At 35.1% G+C, this 20,263-nt stretch overlaps 2 protein-coding genes and 1 long non-coding RNA gene across 6 annotated transcripts; 1 reads left to right on the top strand and 2 right to left on the bottom strand.

The window, feature by feature from the left end:
- Positions 1-8: 8 nt before the first annotated feature.
- LOC107922044 (protein NOI4) lies at positions 9-3,369 on the bottom strand. The gene is made up of 3 exons (XM_016851874.2): positions 3,035-3,369; positions 537-722; positions 9-394 (listed from the first exon to the last, which is right to left on the bottom strand). The coding sequence occupies exons 1-3, from the start codon at positions 3,038-3,040 to the stop codon at positions 350-352; spliced, it is 237 nt and encodes a 78-aa protein (XP_016707363.1). The 5' UTR covers positions 3,041-3,369; the 3' UTR covers positions 9-349.
- A 142-nt stretch (positions 3,370-3,511) lies between these two features.
- On the bottom strand, positions 3,512-8,238 carry LOC121206183 (pentatricopeptide repeat-containing protein At5g55840). 4 transcript variants are annotated; one of them, XR_005901205.1, is made up of 3 exons: positions 7,848-8,238; positions 4,369-7,741; positions 3,512-4,281 (listed from the first exon to the last, which is right to left on the bottom strand). XR_005901205.1 is itself a non-coding variant. In XM_041076688.1 (2 exons), exons 1-2 carry the CDS (start codon positions 8,143-8,145, stop codon positions 4,491-4,493), a joined length of 3,549 nt encoding a protein of 1,182 aa, XP_040932622.1. In that variant the 5' UTR covers positions 8,146-8,238; the 3' UTR covers positions 3,512-4,490. The 4 variants fall into 4 exon arrangements, 1 of the variants encoding a protein (XP_040932622.1); XR_005901208.1 differs by having other exon boundaries at positions 4,417-7,741; XR_005901209.1 differs by having other exon boundaries at positions 3,512-4,002; positions 4,417-7,741.
- A 6,713-nt stretch (positions 8,239-14,951) lies between these two features.
- On the top strand, positions 14,952-17,027 carry LOC107921430 (uncharacterized). The gene is made up of 2 exons (XR_005901202.1): positions 14,952-15,893; positions 15,976-17,027. It is a non-coding gene; the product is annotated as an uncharacterized lncRNA (long non-coding RNA).
- The last annotated feature ends 3,236 nt before the right edge of the window (positions 17,028-20,263 follow it).

The raw sequence follows: 20,263 nt of genomic DNA, 5'->3' as shown, positions 1-20,263 counted from the left end.
TAAGCATAGAAGACAAAATGAAATAGAATTTTTTGAAAAACACACCAATCACATGTATAACATGAAGAAGGAATGTGTCACGTGAAAGCTCTATGGCTTGTAACACAAGGATGGCAAAAGACAATGAAATACCACAGCTTCTAATAACATCCCACCAAATCAATAAATATAGATACAGTAAGTGTTTTGTCTTCTTTACTTCTCCCTCCCACCAGAAATAAATTTTACACGACAAAGAAAAATCCAGAAGGGCTTATCAAGCCTTACAGACCCTATCTTGTTTAGGAATATATGGTGGGGCTTCAATATACTTGTGGAAGCTCTTATGTCTTATACGAGTAGGGCGTCGTCAAGATTCCGCAGGCGGGGCTTGAACGCAGCAAAACCATTTTTTCTGAAAAAAACAGTTGATAACAATCATTGTAAGCAATACCAAAGCAAATTGTTATTTTTTTACAGTCAGTCAAGAATAGACTATCACCACTGCCTAACATATGCAGCTAGATGCCAAGAACAAGTCATTAGATGTTACTTACAGGTTGGGTTTTGCCAGGATCAGCTCCAGGCTTAACATTAGAATCAGACTTTGCCGGTGACTCAGGCTTGCCACCTGTTTTCTTCTCGTCCCTTGCCTTATTAAAGATCACAGTGAATCCCTCAGCAGATGCAGGATCGTTGACATCCCATTCACCAAATTTTGGCAATGGCCGACCCTTTTCCTCCTATTGCACAAAGTAAAAAGTGAAATGTCCCATTAAGACCCTTATAATCGAAACACGTAGACAGAAAAACTATCAACTTAACCTGGCAAAACTATAGCATGTATAAGTTTCACCAAGCAGCTAATAGCAACAAAGTATTCAATTACCAGTTGTAACAAGCCAGTTAGTTGCTAGTCCTGAGAGTTCTCAACAAGCGTAAAGATAGATTACAATCACAAAATGAACAATTCATCCGCAATCAATAAGCAAGAAAATAGTCTGGCATTGATGATTTTTAAACTCTAAAAGGAGGTAAAAGGAAACAGAGGATATAATAACCAACTCTTAATTGATTCTCAAGCAGCCAAGGTACTTACTAGTGTAAGACATTAGATGTTTTTCATTTTCAATGTCATTATAGACTACAATTTCTGTTGAGATCAAACATTGCGATAAAGCTTTTCTATTCTGAGCTAGAAACTACTTCAATAGCTAAATACAATTAGAATGCAAAACATTCAATTGAAGATAAAATCACTGATACAACCTAAACATCTAAAATGCCAGTGAAACTGCCAAATCAAAGCTGCTAATTACTATAAGGGAGTTACATAACTTCAGCTTCAACTTAGTAAATTCCATTTATTTAACAACCACAAAATTAATTGGCATGCTTTGCAATATTATGAACAAACAAATGAAACTTTGTAGACTAAACCACAAGATGGAGTAGAAAAGGATTTGTGTTCAAGTCTTCAGTTGACACTACTCACGAATTCAATCCCTAGACAACCCTTACTCCCTACCCCTTAAAAAAAAAAGTGACTTCCGCAGAGCTTAGATCACATTGCCTGATTATTAGCATGGTGGGGCTAAAAAGGCATGTGCAGCTTGCATTATTACAAGCCTAAATTAGCCAAACAGCAACACTGGTTACTTTTCTAGAGAAAGCACTCCGAAAAAACTTGTCTAAGAACAGAAATTCACTTCAATCACTATTTTCTAATAGGATATCCAACAAAATATCATAAATGGTTCATGAAATAACTATTTTAAACAGCGGTATAATGATTGACACTACAATTTTTATTCAAGGGAGACGTTTGGTGGGTAGAACAATGAAAGAAAGCCATGCCGACATAGCAACAGTGCAATCAATTAACAGATCAAACAGAAGCCTCCCTAATGAGCAATAATTGACTATGAATCGCAACGACCATTTGTGGAGATAAAAATGACCACATAAATTCATAATCATATGCATCATCAATATAAAACCACAACCAGGTGACAAGAAATAATCATATCCTTGGAAAGATAAGTGAAAAGCTTAAGTTATCCTGCAACATGACAAAAAGGAATCCGCCAAAAAGTAGAACATGACGTTACATAAACTAACTATCAAAGTAATATCAAATCATGCAAATCCAAGCATAATTTAGGAACATAATATATGATGCCATAGATCCCATAAAGCAATCTGATTACTCAGTGCTAGTTAATTTAATATGAACAGGTTGACACAAAAGATTCATCCACTTCAGGATATGAACAAATTTATGGATTATGACTTCCACTATCAAGCTGATAGTTACAGATTAAATATCCAATAATATACAAGTAACAATCCATGCCCTCTAAAATATCCCCAGAAAAGCTAATATTCTCTTCTGGGCATATATAGATACTTGATGTGTTCTGAAAAGAACATTATCACAATCCTAGTTATTACTCCTTAATTACCCAACTTCAATGATTAATCAGAAACTACATTTTCAACACAAAAAATAATGGTACATTAATCCTACTTAGACAAAGATTACAAAAAACACCTTGAAACAATTTACCCATTTGATAACGCATTTCATTTTCATTCAATATTAATCTAATCTCCCAAAGTCTAATTGAGCAAAATTACCTTAAAAACAATTCCAACCATAAATCATGTCATTACATAAATGGCTAAAATGGTACTCAGTTCATCAGTTAAAGAAAAACAAAAACAGACACACACACACACACACACACACAAAAAAAACATCTTCCAGCAAAACTGATCAAAGGAAGCAATAACAGAAAGATGAGAGGGTAAATATAAAACAGGAGCATCAGCAACAAAATCAAACCTGATTTTTTTTCTCTTTTTAGATAGAATGAAAATAAATAAAACCCAGAATCAAAAACACCCAAAAATCCATGAATCAGAACAATCCCAAGCTCAAAGACTAAAAAAATGGGAAAAAAAATAAATCAGACAAGAAAGTTAAACCTTGTTTTAAAATGAATTTAAAACAGAAATGAAAAGAGTAAAAAACCCAGAAAAGATTACATACCGACATGGATTCACGAGAGAAAAACTTTTCTTGTGAAGAAAGAGAGAGAGAGAGAGAGAGCGAGAGAATGAGAGTTTTGGGAGAGAGAATGAAAGAAGAGAATTTTTTGGGAGGAATATGTGAAGGAAGAGAAGGAGAAAAAATAGGAATCGGGATAAACGGCGTTAGTTTGGACGGTTAATGGAAAGGTACGGTGGTGGGGAGAAAGGGATGAATAGGAAAACTGAGTCGTTAACTCGTTAGACTCGTTACTCAATCAGCCAGTGATTACGTGGAGCCCGGGCATGGATAACGGAACCAGTAATATGAGCTGGCAAACGTTTTTTTTCTTCTGACATATACTATTATTACAGCAATTACTACTATTATTATTACAATTCCTTTTGTTGAAGATTTTTCTTAGAAAACTGGTTGGTTGCTGTAGCATTTTCTAGCTTCAATTGCCGTCATTACTACCAACACGTTCATCATCATTCGTCCAGGCCTAATACCAGTCATGAAAAACAAATAAAATCAGAAAAGCAGAAGAACATGTTACAAATAAGAATAATTACATTGACCATATATTCCTAGTTAATGTTGCTAGATTTTGTCTCACTCAGTCATTCCAAGAACAGCATACAACATTTTGTAACATGGGAAATCTATAGAATCTAACCTACCAATCAAATTTACATGCACTATATACACTTTGCCTCCATTATCAAGCACAATTCATTAAGCTTGCTAAACGAGCAGGCTTCATCACTCATCAAACAGGCTCTTGCCCCCCCTATCTTTATTACAAGGAATCCTTGTTCTCATGAAAACAATAACATTGCATTATGTTGTTGAAGAAAGGAATCTGGTCCAACACCACATCGATTAGAGGGGCATTCACCAGAAATTCATCGTTCCCGCACCTACAGCAACGGCATGATTGTGTCTTCCATATTTATTTCCAACGCTATCAATGGCAAGAGACAAACCTAAACCAATAATCAATTGGTAAGAACTGTATTGAACAAGACAGTAAATTCATGCGGAACAATACAAAAACAGGAACTTTTCCTTTCAAAGTGTTTTAAAATTGGTTAAATTTTGCTCAGGTCTGAACAGTTCAAGGGAATTTGAAGCAAAGAGAAAGGGAGAGAAGACAGTCTTCTTATGATGTATCTCCGTTGGTTCACAGTCCTATTTTGACACATAAGTGAATCAATGTCTACCTATGCTTTCTGGCTTCATGATCACAAAAAGGAAAAAGAATCCTGCCCAAGAAAGCTTATAAGGTATAAGTTGAATGTGATAGAAAAATAGTCCATAAATGACCAAAAGATAGACGACTTGACACAAACCAAATCAGAATGCCACGACTGGTTGGGAAGTAAAAGTTTGAAGCTAACCAATAAGAAGATCTGTAGAAAACTGGTCTATATTTTCAGCAACCAACAACATCGTTTCACATTCCCGATTGTCTTCAATGCCATTTCCTCTTATTCTGCTTCAAGTACTTAAACCTTTTCTTGGCAATTATCAATGCCTTCTGAAACTGCTCCGTACTTCCATCCCAATCACAAGATATGATTCCCCTACCCTTTAAGTCCTCTAAAAGCACATCACTGGTAGAAGGGTTACTACCCTCGATGAGAAGAGCGTCAACTAGAACAGTATAAGTTGTGGCATTGGGCCACAGACCATTTTGTTTCATCTCTTGACATAGTTCAAAAGCAGCAGCTATGTCCCCATTAGCACAAAGACCGGAAATGATGACATTGTAAGCAACAACATCAAGTTTCAGACCACACAGTTGCATTTTATTCCGTAACTTTAGAGCCTCGGCAATGTTACTCTCTTTGCATAACATGTGCATTAGGGTGGTAAATGTAGCTACCGTTGGAACAAGTTGCTTCCGGAGCATTGTATCAAGAACCAATATTGCTTCTTCAACTTTCCCACTTAGGGCAAGTCCTCGTACAATAGCACTCTCAGCAACATCAGGGGAAGTGATACCAAGTGATGTCATTTCATCCTTCAATTCCAATGCTGCTTGCAAATTCCTAGCTCTACACATAGCATTAATCAATGTAATATATTGTTTTCCCTTGGGAAGGTAACCCTTGTGAGCCATTTCATGTAAAACAATATGGGATTCTTGGAGCGCAAGATTTCTGTTGAGACCAATAACGAGTGCATTGAGGGTCTCTGCATCAGGAAATATTCGCAAAAGGTTCATAGCATTAACCAAATCAAAGGTCTTTCCGGTATCACCTCTTTCACAGCACTTGCTGATAAGCATGTTAAATGTAAATCGATCAACTTCAACACCTTCAGATATCATCTTCTTCAAGATTTTAATACCAACATCCAACATGGCTGTCTTGCAAAGTCCAAGAATAAGGCTATGGGATGTTAATCTATCAGGCAAAAGACCACTACTGATCATGAGTTTAAAAAGAAGAGAGCAAGTCCGTATGTCTTTTTGCTTAGCATATCCATGCAACAAAATATTATACGTAGGCAAACTGGGGCATAAGCTTTTGCTTCTCATCATGGAAAACAGATTATTTACCTTCGTCAATTTTCCCCTCCTTGAGGTTCCATCTAGAGCAGCATTAAAAGCAATAACATCAAGATACCGGCTTTTTTGCTCCATCTCTTTATAAAAATAATAAGCAGCCTTTGATTGGCCTGCCTTGAAAAGACCATCAACTAAACAGGTGTACGTAACTTGATTTGGAGTAAAAAATCCTTTATCCATCAGCTTCCCCAGAAATAGAAGGGCAGCAGCAACTTTTCCCTTTCTACATAACCCATTAAGAAGGATGGTATATGTATAACTATCAGGAAGAACACCAAACAGAACCATCTCCTCGAAAAGGGCCACTGATTCCCACATATTTCTCGATTTGCAAGTCCCAGCAAGTATAGTGTTGTAGACAACGTTATCTACAGCGGAAGGAATGTAATGCAGCTTGTTCAAAAATTTCTTCGCTTCTACCAGATTTCCACCCTTGCATAGTCCTTTTAGTAGGCTGCCGTATGTGAAAAAACTGGGAGTATTACCTAATTTAACCATCTCATCGAACAAAGAAAACGCTTTCAGCCCATCACCCAAATTTCCACAGCCACTTATAACACAATCAAATGTGATGGAGTTAGGGTTAGGACCAATCCGACTCATGTGACGCATGAATTCCTCAGCCTCTCTAACTTTTCCATCTCTACACAAAGAAGCAACCAACGTGTTACAAGTAAAATGGTCAGCAGCATGACCACTGAAATTCATAATTCTGTAGATTTTCAACGCTTCCGTGACAAGTCCCATCTTACAAGAATTGTAGATTAATGTGGAGTAAATAACTTTGTTAGGTCTAAATCCAGCTCTATACATTTTACATATAATTTCTTTTACACATTTTATATTCCCAGCCTGGTAAAATCCATTTATAAGCACAGAAAAGGTGATAATATCAGGAGCCACACCCTCCTCAAACATCTCATGGAACACCTGTACAGCTTCATCGAACAACCCCTTTTTGCATAGTCCGTCAATCATCTCAGTGTATGGTATACATCCAAAACCCATCCCATTTGTCCTCATTCTCTCAAAAAACCTTCTCACTAAATCGAATTTGCCATGCTTGCACAACCCATTTAAAAGCGCTCCATAACTGACTTCATTAAGCCGTAATCCCACTTTTTCCATCATATCCATGAGTCTTAAAGCTTCTTCAAAGTTACCCTCATTCGAATGCCCTTCAATCAAAGCATTGTAAGTAGCAACATTTGGAGAGAGATTAAAATATGCCATCTCATCAAAAATCCGAGTAGCAACCCCAATACTTCCCACCTTAACTAATCCATTAATAAGAGTGTTATAGGTAATAGCATTGGGAGATATCCTTCTCTTTCTCATCTTTTTTAACAGTAAGTAAGCTTTTGCACTTCTATCATTTCTACACAAATTGTCAATAAGCATATTATATGTACATACATCTGCTTCAATACCCTTAGACCCCATACGGTCAATCAGCTCAAAGGCTGATTTATATCTTCCCTTCTTGCAAAACCAATGTAGCAAAGTATTGTAAGTAACTATAGTTGGAACATAACCGCTATTCTCCATCTTTCTCAGCAAATAAACAGCTTTCTCGAGCTTCCCTTCGACACACAAAACATTGATCAATATATTAAAAGTAGCTATATTAGGACAAATCTTCAAATCAAGCAATTCCTTGAAAAATTCCCAAACTGAAAAAACTCTCCCATCCTTCACCATTGAACCTAACATCATATTACAAGTATAAACCGACGGCTTAAATCCTCGAAACCGCATCAAATTAAAAGTCTCCAAAGCATTATCAATCATTCCATCTTTCAAATAAAACCTGATCAATAGATCAAAAACTGAAGGGTTTGAATTGCAAAGAGAGTATGTATCCATCAAAGCACCAAAAACAAACCTTGACCCTACAGCCAATTTACACAATTGCCTCAACAATGATTTAGCAGAGTCATACATTCTAGCTCTAACAAGAATATGGGTAGTGATTGAAAGTACATGAGTGAGATGATTGTGTTCCAAACCAGGTTGGTTGATAAAAAAGTTGAGAAATTTCAAAGCTAGCCTTCCATGAACTTGCCTCAAAGAAGCCAACTTGTAATTCATGTGGTTCAGTGATTCCCAACGGTCTATAGTTAAAATTGTATATATGCTGTTCTCCAATTCTACCAAAAAAAAGTTAAAAAAAAAAACAAGACTTCATAGTAAGAAACATATATTTCATACAAAACGTTGAAAACATTAAGCATAACGAAAGTAAAGAAGAATTAACGGAGAATTGCGAGTGGTTTTTGACTGTGGCGTTTTGGTCATCTGGTTTTGAGGTAGTGGTGGAAAATTGAAATAAACCCAGAATAGAAAAAGGTCTGAATTTGGCGTATTCGAGGTGGAGTGAAGCTAATAGTGTTTTGGTGGTGGAAGAACTCAGAGTCGAAGACATTACCAGTTTTGAACTGCAACTAATAGTTTGAGTTGTGTTTGTGTTATGTCCTGTAAAATGTTGTGAGCTTTGTCGAATGTCTTGTAGAGTTGTTGTTTCCAATATTAGGCCTCCTGAGTTATGAATCATTGCACATTAAAATGTTTCATGGCTGCTTTTGGGCCTTTTTGTTTCGGGGCAAATTGGGGTTCCGCTTTTGTAACAAAAACGAAAAGGAAATTGAATTGAAAAGGAAAACGGAAGAGAATGGTCGAATTCTCGTCTTGGGACTTGTTTTATACATACGTTAAGGATTTAGTCTTTATTCTTTAATTCGGTTAATTTTAGTTTCGCTATTTTTCGCATTTTAAAATTTTAGTGCAAGCTAAACATAATCGTTAAATTTTCTTATTTCCAAAATCTTATGCATGTTAATTTGTTATTTCCACATAATACTCACAAATAAGCCAAGTCATTTTGGTTAATAGATTTAACGGTTTACCATTTGAGTCTAAACTAAAATTTTTAAATTTTGAAAAATATAAAGACTAAAAATGATAAAATTAGAATTTGACCTAGCAAATTTAACTATTACCATTTAGATTAGGACTAAAATTATATACGATTTAAAATTAACCAAAATAGATTCTAGAGACTAAATCCATAACTTATAGAAAATTTTGATAAAAGAAATTAAAGTAAGAATATTTCAGTGAAGTTGGACTATACATGGCATATATAGGTACATAATGAGACTAGAGACTCACACATAGTTAATCAGACTTGAACCATGAATCTTCAAAGACCGAGGGCCTTTATCTTAACCAATGCTCAAAAATAACACTTATTATTATACATTTTAATATGTTTAAATAAATTTAAAATTATATTATAATAATAATTGTTGATACAATGATACAATAAAGAGAGAACATAGAGGAGAGGTGGTGGTTATTATGGAGTCCGGTTCACCCAGACAAAGTGGAGAGATTGACAAAATGTAAGCTTAGTATATTAGAAGAGTCTATTCTTCCTCGTTCCTAGAGGTATTTATAGGCAAGGTATCTATGTAAGGCAACGTTAACGTGTTGGATTTATCATTAAGCCATCATTACAGAACGCGTAGGGTGGATATCTTCTATGGAATGAGTATGTCTGTGATGAGATAGGTTCTATCATTTATTCAAACTTGATGGTGTGGAGCAGTATTTGGTGATCAACAACTTCATGTTCCCGATATAGGTCATGGACTCAAACAACAGATAGTATGTGGTTGTTTAAATGGTCATCTTGAAAAATGGCTTGCGGATGATCTTCCAACTTATTAATAGTTGTTTTACTATTTAGGTGTCCTCTTCACTTACCACGTGCCTTGATACGAATAGGGAATAACAATAATGATAATTTATATAAATATTAGATAAATTGAAATGCAACAAAAATTAAATATATGGCACGACACAAGAAAAAATATGAAAATAAAATCAATATATCTTAAAACCTAAATTTTAAAGTGCCAATGCATAACCTTTAACCATTAGATTGTTTGAAACTCATTTAAATATTATAAGTAAATATTAAAGACCAATTGACCAAAAAAGGCCTATTCCCAAAAAAATTATGGAAATGGGCTAGTTTTTTCAAAAATAACGGAAATGATCCGTTTTTACAAAAAACGCACACTGAGTTAGCGTCATTTTTAGGGAAAATGCAGAAAAACGTGTCCAGCTTAGCGTTTTTTTCCCTGATGACATGTAAAATGCGCTGAAGTGGAAGCATTTTACTAAAAAGTGTCCACGTGGGCATGCTTTTACCTGTTTTCCAACTATTATTTGAACTAGCCATTGGACCCCCACCAGTCCAAAAAGAAAAAGTATAAACCCCCTCCCACACACACATTTTCACACACAATTCTCACAATTCTCTCCTAAATTCTCAAATTTTTCACAATTCTCAAAAAACTCTCAAATTATTTTCCTAAATTTTATTTTTATCTAAATTAATTTTTTTTATTTTTTATTAGTAATTCCAAGAAATAGTATTTTATTAAAAATTTGTTCATGTTCAATTTAGAAATTATCGGGTATTTGATATGTCTTGATGGCGAACACGTTTCCATCAATCAATTGCAAAAGGTAAGAATAAATTTTAATAAATTTTAAATTTTTTAAAATTTTTTAAAGTTTTTTATTTCATAATTATAATTGAACTTAATATTTTTTTGTAACTTTTATGTAAATAGGTGGAAGATCAAATTTTACAATGACATATTCGTAATCTACCCAGTCCTCCATCACTGTTGATCGAAACATACTTGAGGGAAGCTATTTTTTTCACGTGGCCTTCTTAGGTCAGGGGTGTAAGTTGGATTCGAAACTCATAAGTGCATTGCTTGAAGGTCCAAAACAGATGCTTGAACACTTGGTACCCACAGAACAAATGATCGTTGTAGTATGCGATACCCGTTACAAGATCTGTTATGCAACCAGGTACGTACCTCTCCAGCACTTGACACCACTACCATACCTTGTTGTATAACGCATCTCACCCACTGTGAATCTTCTCCAAGGCCTTCTACTTAGCTATCCACGCCTTGTGGTACGAAGGCTTATAGTTGAATTGGCTACAAATATTTGCAATTAAAACTGACACATTAGTTATCGAATCTACTTTCACCATCGGTAGTATTAGGCCCTCGATCATATCTGAATCCAACTTCGAATGATCCCGTGAAACACTTGCAACCCAACGAGTACGTCAAATTAATTGGAAATAACTTTAAACCTTAAATAAAACCCTAAAAACCTAGTGATAATGTACCAGAGGCAAATTATACGGACCGGTAAAACTTTATAATCATCCATAACCCTATCTTCTTCCTAACAAAAGCCATGATTTTTCATGAGCAATTGTTGTCTCGCACTGCACATTTCCCATCGAACTTCTCAGAATTGGATTTAACCACGTGGAAGTTAACCCCGTTCTTGATGCTGTATCGCTTCAATGCTGTGAGAAAATCATCTTTACTGGAAGACTTCCTATCTATTTCCAAATTACCTGAACCTAACGATGCACTTCTGTGGCTAGGCCTCCTATATGGCAAGTCTGCAAACTCCAACGCATCCTTTACCGAAAGATTGACGTTATGCATGTGGGCTAGCAGCGAGTACGCTGTAAATCATGGATCTTTTTCTTATTCTTCTTCTTCTTCATCTTCATTACCCCCTTTACTGTCTTCAGGTTTAGTTGGGACAGGCTCTGGTTCAGAAAATAATCTAACTTCTAAACTGTCGGCACTAGGCTCTCGGGGTGGATCCATATTGGATTCATTGGTGTGTCGTTGAAAGCACCAAAAGTAACCTATCCCTATGAAATAATGAAAAAGAATGGTATAAGGGAAGTAGGGTCAAATCCTCAGGGACTGGATTTGCACAACTTCTTATTCTTGGAGATCCCGAGCACAGTCGTGCCCAAGAAAAAGCGGCGTACCTGAAAAAAAACAAAAAAAAAGAATTAAAAATATGGAGGGGTTGAAATTTTATATATTGAAATCTAAATTGTAAAGAGAAACAGAATTGAGAAAAGAGATTCTTTGATTGAGAGATTCCAGCCTCCGGTTATCTCAATCCTCCTTAGGTTCAATCTTAGGCTTTTAGGTGATCTTTCTCATAACAAAATAAGCCAGTTATAGTGGAAGAGGATGCCTACGACCGCCAACTCCACTTAGATTTTAGCCTTACAATTTAGAGGAACCTAACTCTAGCCAATCGTCACTTTTGTAGGACCGTCTTACACTAGATCATCACTTCTCAATGGCGAATGTGACGCCATTTTGTCTCTTGGGCTTGAAAACTACTGACGCAGTAAGCTAACGAACCGGTTGTACAACCTTCCCAAAACATACAAAGCGGCCGCCTTTGCACAAGATGAAAATATCACTTTTGAAAGGACATGGATGGAAGCGCCAGTCCCATAATGCGGAGAAATGATGAATACTCGTTGAAAAGGCTAAGTGCAAATTCTAAGCCTCATGAACCTGTTTTAGAGAATCTCAACAACCTTTAGTTAGATGAGTTCAGTAGCTCATGCTTTTTGGGAAAAAATAAATAAGTTTAATCAAATGAAATTTTATTGAATAATAAAAGAACAAAAGCTAATAGCTTTAAGGAGACAGAGTTTTTATAAAAAAGATGAGTCTAATTTGTGTCACTTGATCCTTTTTTATAGTACATAGAAAACTTAGTTTATTTCCTATTTAAACTCTAAAGGATAAATGAAGACAAAAGCTAAAATTAAATCTAAATAAAAATCCTAACAATAATCCTAATAAAATTCAAATTTAAATAGAATCTTATGTTTAAATCTCTTCTTTGACTTTTTGCCCCCAAGTCTTTTACACTTTGTATTTTTGCACCACTTCTTTCCTATTTCGTATGCTGACCTATTTTTTCTTCAAATTCAAGCTTTTTGCTCCTAAATTTCATTTTTCCTACAATTTAGTCCCTACAAGATAAAAAACCATAAAAAGCCTAAATTAGTAAGATCATACTCAAAATATATATGCAATTAACACATAAAAGTATGTCATTTTAGAGTATTATCATTCGTTGTCATCTTCATTCTCCGACACTCTAACATCTACCATGTTGGAGGTCCACTCGCCGGTGGACGTCGTAGGGAGTAAATCATCCCTTCTCGTGTACGTTCCAAAATGTCCAAAATTACATGTCGATTACCAACCGCTGGAAGATGATTCCATTCCCTAGTAAATATTCCCAGCGTCGAACATCGACCCATCGAGGTGCATGTCTCATCCACTAACTGAGTGTCGTGCAAGGGTCGTGTATCACCAAAACCTGATGGATCGATGTTTTGCCTCCCACGATTGAAATCTAAGGCTGAAAGGGATGAGTGTCCTCCCATTGATGATCCCGGGATATCATAATGGGAACTTTCTAACAGAGTGGTTGTACTATTGACATTTTCAATCGTTTTCACCTCTCGGATATGAAGAGATGTTGAAGTCGCAAGTCCTTCATCCAGTTTTGAAAATTCCACATATAACTCAAGAAACGGTGATCCACTTTCAAGGTGCTTCTGCACCATCGCCTCTAAGCCCCAAGAACCTTTAATAACAAATAAGTCATATCTCACCGGATCAACCGAAACACAAAATCGATACTTAATAGATGAAACTCACATTGTAATAGATCCAAAGATTTTTTTCCTAATTCTTTTATGAAGTTCTGTCAACTCTATGTTCTAGTTAAAAGTCAGTCGCGTCGTGTTCTCTGATAAAAAGGTCACGCCGTTCTTGTAATAAATAATAGTATTAATTCGTCCACTCATTTCCAGCAAATTTATCTGCCGAAAGAAATTCAAAACACGAAATATTAACACAAAAATAAAACATTATGCAATAAATATAATGCTTCATATAAATATTAACATGAAAAATCAATTATACCTTAAACCCTAACTTCTATTCTTCTGAACTTCTTCAATTTCTATTGCTCCAACTTATGCCATCAAAGGCTAAAATATGGGTTATTTATAGCCTAAGGGAATGCATCCCACTCCTTTCTGTAAAATGCCCTAGATAGTGGGGGTTGAAATTTGTAGAAGAAAAACGCTCCAAGCATGACGCACTATTAGAAGCAGTAGTGAAAAAAGTATCCAGCTGAAAACGTTTTCAGTACTTTTGCTGACAGTGTTGCTTGGAGCGTTTTTCATCTACAAACTTTAGCCCCTACTATTCGAGTCATTTTCCACAAACCTCATCTCGAAAATCTCAAGATATTTTTTCAGAATCATCTCATCAAATTTATTTTCTCAAAAGCAGCAATACTAAAAAAGGCGTCCAGTTGGAAGTATTTTCAGTACTTTTGCTGACTATCCATCCTACTTAGAGCATTTTTTCTCTAAAAAACTCAACCCATATCGTCAAAATTATTTCTTCAGAACCTATCCCCTCAAAACTATTTTTTCAGAACCGCTAAACCCTAATAAATAAATAAAACCCTAAACTTAAACACTTAAAAAATAAAAAAACCATAAACATTAATTTCATAAACCCTAACCCTAACATTAACCCTAAATAATTAAAAATTAAAAACCCTAATTGGCACTAGGAAAACACAAGCAAAAGCGTGCCCACGTGAACGCTTTTTAATAAAACGCTTCTATGTCAGCGTGTTTTATATATCATTAGGGAAAAAGCTTTGAGCTGGACGCACTTTTCTACTTTTTCCCTGAAAACGACGTCAGCTCAGCGCATTTTTTTAAAAACAGGTCATTCCCATTTATTTTTGAAAAAATTGGCCCATTTCCGTAATTTTGTTTAGAAATGGGCCTTTTCTGGTCCATTGGTCAATATTTTAAAACCAATATTTAATATATAATTTAAAATTAAATAAAAAAAGTATTTAAATAATATTACTTTTTTTTATTTGGTCGGAGATGAATCTAAAAAAATATTTCTAAATACATAAATCCTTTCAGATAAAGTCTCCTATTAGTCATTGTAATTTGTAAAAGTTGTAGATTTGATCCTTGTATCTTAATTTGATCAATTTTAGTCTTTATATTTTTTGAATTGGTCAATTTTAGTTCCTTTACTTTTCAAAATTTAAAATTTTAGTCTAGTAATTAAATTTGTTTGGTTAAAATTCAATTACTAGTCATGTACTATACTTACAATTATATATTTAGTCCATTTTCTCCAATTAGATCATTTTAAGTCCTTATATTTTTTGAAATTTGAAATTTCAGTCTGACACAAATACTGTCGTTAATACATTAATTGAATTTTTAGTGAGTAATATATGAAAATAATAAGCTAGCATGACATTATATGTATCACAATATATTTGGCACATTAGATTTTAGAAATAACAGAACTTTACTTAATGAATTTAACAATTATTGCTTGGTGATGACTGAAATTTTAAATTTCAGAAAGTAAAAGGAGTAAAAATGACCAAATAAAAGTATAGAGATTAAATTCACATAATAGAGATTATACCAAATAAAAGTACAAGGACTAATGGCAAAATTTAACCAATTTTTTCACTATCATTTTTTTTCTTTGGTTTTGTTCCCTCTTTCTCTCGTTGCGTTTCTTTCTCCCTTCCCTTCACCCATGTCCCCAGACTCTCATTTTAAAGCCTCCATGTCTACCTTAGTGATCTATTGTCTGGAGATGGTTCTGCAAGCATAGCTCACGTGGCAGCTTAGGATTTTGATTGTACGAGTTGTGCTTCTTCTATATAAGAAACAAGGGATTTGTTGTGGGTTAGAGGTGAGTGGCCTAGCCTATGTGGTGTTAGTTGAGATTCCAGGAATGAACCGCGTAGCATCCCATCCCATGCACCATTTCAGCACTCTCCCCCAAATTCCTTCTATTCATTTTCCTAAACCGTGTAGGCTCCGTGTTTAACAGTGTTTTCCTCTCTTATAAATTGCCTCACAGCCAAAACCCAAAGAAGAAGAGAGATTAATAAAAGAAACCCAGAAGCCAAGGAAAGCATTAGAGAAGCGCCTGGCAAGTTAGACAAACTTCGAAGTCAATCCTTATCAATCTCAATCTACTTTAGATATTTGCTGGAATTTGTTCTCTAATTCAAATCCAAGCAGCAGCATTATTACTATTATTTTTATTGCCTTCAATTTCTTTCTCTAACTTGTCTTCGCCCTTCTCTCATTCTTATCTTTGGACTTTGGTTCCTTTCCTTCTGTTCAATAATCCATGTTATACCTACACCTACATACACCAAGATCCAATTAAGGTCTAATAAATGCTTAGAACAGCTCCATGAAATATGAGACATCACAACAGACCAACCAGTAGATCTGGGCACAAACAGGCAGCTGAAGATCTACTATAGATACTAATTCAGGTATAATCTCTATTCTGTTTCACCATTATCATCTTATATCTGGCTTTCCCTCTTGCTACAACACTAACTTGACCATCGAAAGGCATCTTGAAGCACAAAGTCCGATGCTTTTTAATTTTCTTTGCCTTGCAGATCACCCGGTTAAAAGACCCAATCCATCAGTCAGCCTAGCTCGCCACATAGAGACACCAACAAGAAAGTCAAGAAAGATTAGATCTAACTCATGCTCCAAGTTTTAAGTGTGACCGAGAAAAAAATATTGATTGTTGTTTAGAAAGAATGGAAGCCATAAGTTAGACAGGAGGTGGAATAAAAAGGTATCCAAAAGTTGTTGGAAGCCATGACGGTAGCGGACTTGAGTCTTCCAAATTCGAAAGATGGGGCGAATGTGAAAATGATCACAATGAAAACAATGAAGATGGCAATGGCAATAGCGACAATTGTGGTAATGGAAAACCACGAGTTAGAAAAAAAAAATCCAAGAGGAAAAGGGACAAATTGAAATGTTTTTTCTACGACGATTCACACATGTTAAAAAAATGTTTGAAGAAATCCGCGCTTAAAAAAAATTGGGTTAGTAAGTCCTTGGTACTTGGTTCAAGCACAAGGGCTGTTGAAGCTAAGGAAGCCGAAAGCGAGAACAAGCCAATAAAGTGCTTCTTATGTTATGGTCCGCATAAGTTGTAGAACTGTTCGAGGAAGTCTATCATCGAAGGAAACGATGGAGCAGACAATGAGCTTAAGAAGTTTGGTTCAAGTAAGAAAAAAGCCGAAACCAAGAGAGGAAAGAGAAAAAAAAAGAAACAAGTAAAGTAATAAATCCTAAAAAAATCTGATTCAGCGGAGTGAGAGCGAAAACTTAATTTATGAAAACTTCTAGTCTCAGGAAAGAAGTTGAGGGCTGCAGACAGGGGTACATAAAGTGAGCTAGAAAATACTAGCCAGAGCCTGTAAAAGATTACATAGCAGCCGATGAGATGAAAGTTTGTTTTTCAATTCATAAAATGTCCAAAGCTGTAACTATATAATAACGTGGGGGACACTTATTTCTTTTTGTCTCTTAGTAACTGCTTATCAGAGAGCACTTTATTTTTCTTTTCCAATTATATATGCATAGATTTATATTATATGAAACGAGTGCTTCTCCATTAACTCAATCCATTTGAACAACCATGATCCAATATAATCAATGCACTAAATTCTTTTTGTAATTGTGTTATAGGAGGAAGATAGTCTGCCTCATTCTTTTTTTGAAGGATCTTTTAGCATACTTTTTCAAACCTAACCTTGTTCTGAATTCTAAAAACAAAACTACAAGTCTATATTTTAGTATGTAAGAACCAGTCAATCAATTGACTTGAATACTTTTATCTAGACTTGCATACCAACAAAAAACCTTGTGTTGATAATCTGACTGTATTCCCTGATCTCCGCAGCTTTTAGAACATATACAATATTAATGATTGCAGCAAAACAACGATCTTAGAAATTGTATATATATACGATGTCCGTTTCAGATTAATACCATGATTTGATGTTTCTAGTTTACATATTTTTAATCATATTCTAAGAACAGATAATGGTTGGGAAGTAAGTCTCTAAAGTAGAAACAAAGACATTACTTTAAAGAATGCTTTATTAAGGGTGCCCTAATTAGGGTGTGGTTTTTTAATAAAAATATGACAGAAACTTGAGAAAAAAAAGAGAGGGTTTTATGTGCCAAGAAGGACAAGCAAAACTCTAAAAGAGAGAATAGACGGGAACTGGTATTTATTTAAGAAGAGAAACTTTTGATGAATTTTAACTTTTTTTCCCTTTAATTTAGTTATATATCTGGGTTTTGTTTTCTGGTCAGGCTTTAAAAAAAAAACCTATTTAGTGTTATAATCACTAAAATGGAAGGTGGGTTCTAGTGACTGTTCACACCATGAAAGGTGCAGATAACAAGTGTAGTTCATACTGGGGAGGCGGATGGTGGTTCTTTGAAACTGAATGGCCTGAGGTTGGATATTCTATTCTGGTTGGCCGATCTAGGAGTTTTGGGGCCTGCACTTGTTTGAAATTTGATGATTTGAATGTTTGCTGGTTTTGTGCTTGTCTAATTTTGATGTTCTCCTAGTGCCATAGGAGTTTAATGCTTTAGTGCTTATTGTGTACCTGTTGTGGATGTTTGTTTAGGCATTGCTCTTAACGTTATTAGCGATGTATTTGACCTTGAGTGCATTAAATATAATTGGACTTGATAATTCTTTTAGTTGCATTTTGGTATTACCCTTACGTTATCATGGCATGGACTTAGTATTTTAGAAGTATAATTAATAATGTGTAGCAGTGATGTCCTGATGAGAGGAAGAAAGAAGAAAAAATCAAAAGAAGGCGAAATTGAGAGGAAGGAAAGCGTGTCTATTAAACATTGAATCTGATTTACTCACCCAATATTGACCCCTCTTTACTATGTATCTTCTCAGAAAAATTACATTAATTTCCTTTCTGCATGCTATTCGTAAAAACATACGCCATTGAAATTTGCATATAAATTCTAGTCAACAAATCTTTAATTTTTTTTAACCCAATTTATTTATAATTTTACCCTTTACTCCTATCTATCTTCTATCCTTCATATATATCAAACAATATAGAAATTTCGTCCTCTTTTTATGTCCCTTTCCTTCTTCTTGACCTGGAAAATAATTTTATTTTTAACTTTTCTTCAAAACCCTTCCTTCCTTTTGATTGAAACAGGTGAAGCTTCGTCATTATTTCACGCTGATTTCTTCTTGTATGACATCTTTTACAGGAATTTATTTGATCATTTTATTTTTAATTTAAAATAAAATCAATTTAAGGCTTAAACGCGTATCGAAGTAGGAAGAAACTGTTGGTTATATATATATACAATTTCGGGTTAGTTTCGTATCAACCAATCACCATGCTTATATATATATAGCAAAACAAAATCCAAAAGGTATATAGAATACAATTGTAAGCACAAGGATTCAGAGAAAGGCAAAGGCAAGTTAATGAAAAATTTGAAGCTTGCTATATATATATATATATACTGTATTGAAGGGGACAAGTTTTTCTTTAACTTGCCTTTGCCTTTGTCTGAAATACTTTGTCAAATAAGGTGTTGAAAAAGTTTGATGAGAATGCATGTAGGCAGGCCGGAGGTTGATATAGTTAGCAGGGAAAGGCTAGGGCAAGTTAAAGAAAGAGTTCAAATTTGAAAACCCATTTATATGGTTCAAAAACTTTTTCTTTAACTTGTCTTTGCCCTTTATAGGAACCTAGTAAGCTAACAGATTCTTTTACTAAGAAATACAAGAAATAGCAAATGATTGTATTCAATTTTTTTTATTGAAATCGCATGATGGAATAGTGTCCAAGTACACGTATATATACATTTGAGAAACCTTTTGAGAAAGCTGTTACCAGCTCACTAACTGCTTAACCTCCTAACTAACTACACATTAAACACATGTGTAATCTCATACTATAACATTCACATCCAGCTTCCTCAACTGGACCAACCCAAAGAAGATGACAAAACCGAGTAAATGCTGAAACAGACAATGGTTTAGTGAGAACATCTGCTACTTGGTCACAGGCGGGAACTTCACTGACAACCAACTCGCCACTAGCCACCTTCTCTCGACCAAAAAAACAGATCAAGTTCAACATGTTTGAACTTAGAGTGCAGAACTGGGTTAGCTGCAACAGCAACAGCACTAGAATTATCACACCATATCATCGGATTATCAACCGAGAAAGGTACACTTCATTTGTGCCAAAGCAAATACATTCGTGAGCTTCTTGCCCGGAGTTCTATGACTAACTACACATTAAACCAGGGATTTAAATAGCGGTCCGTTACCGAAATAGCGGCCGTTATATAGCGGTAACGGCACCGTCTGAAACCGCTACTGCCGAAACCCGCTATACCCGCAATACACAATAAGTAATGTAAAATTCACGACCGCGATACCTGCAATGACCGCAATAGCATCCGTTATGTCCGCAACCGCGATAAACGCAATGCGACCGAAAACGCGACCGCGGCCGCAATTTAAATCCCTGCATTAAACACATGTGTAATCTCATACTATAACAGCCCTTCTCTCATCTACTATTAATGAATGTTCATGGGCACAGGCTAGCTTTTCTTGCAGGAAAAGAAAAAGAAGTGATTAGCCATGTATGTATGTATCATGATAGAATGCATCAGGCTTCTGGTTTTCAGACCAGAAGGAGAAAGAAGAGGAAGTTTTTTTTTTTTATATATATATATATAGTTAAGGTATGAAACTAAAATTTTAGGCACGCTGCAGTTAACAAATTTGTTTTAAGATGCATCATGATATATATATATA

Source organism: Gossypium hirsutum, chromosome A01, assembly GCF_007990345.1.
Source record: "Gossypium hirsutum isolate 1008001.06 chromosome A01, Gossypium_hirsutum_v2.1, whole genome shotgun sequence".
Taxonomy (NCBI): Eukaryota; Viridiplantae; Streptophyta; class Magnoliopsida; order Malvales; family Malvaceae; genus Gossypium; species Gossypium hirsutum.
Note: the sequence above shows the minus strand (reverse complement) of the source record. Positions and strands in the feature narration are given on the sequence as shown.

Coding starts and splice junctions, on each gene's coding strand:
- LOC107922044 (XM_016851874.2), bottom strand. Junction 395..536: donor ATCCTGGCAAAACCCAACCT/GTAAGTAACATC, acceptor TGTTTTTTTCAG/AAAAAATGGTTTTGCTGCGT.
- LOC121206183 (XM_041076688.1), bottom strand. CDS start 8,145: ATGATTCATAACTCAGGAGGCCTAATATTGGAAACAACAACTCTACAA. Junction 7,742..7,847: donor AAACCACTCGCAATTCTCCG/TTAATTCTTCTT, acceptor TTTTTTTGGTAG/AATTGGAGAACAGCATATAT.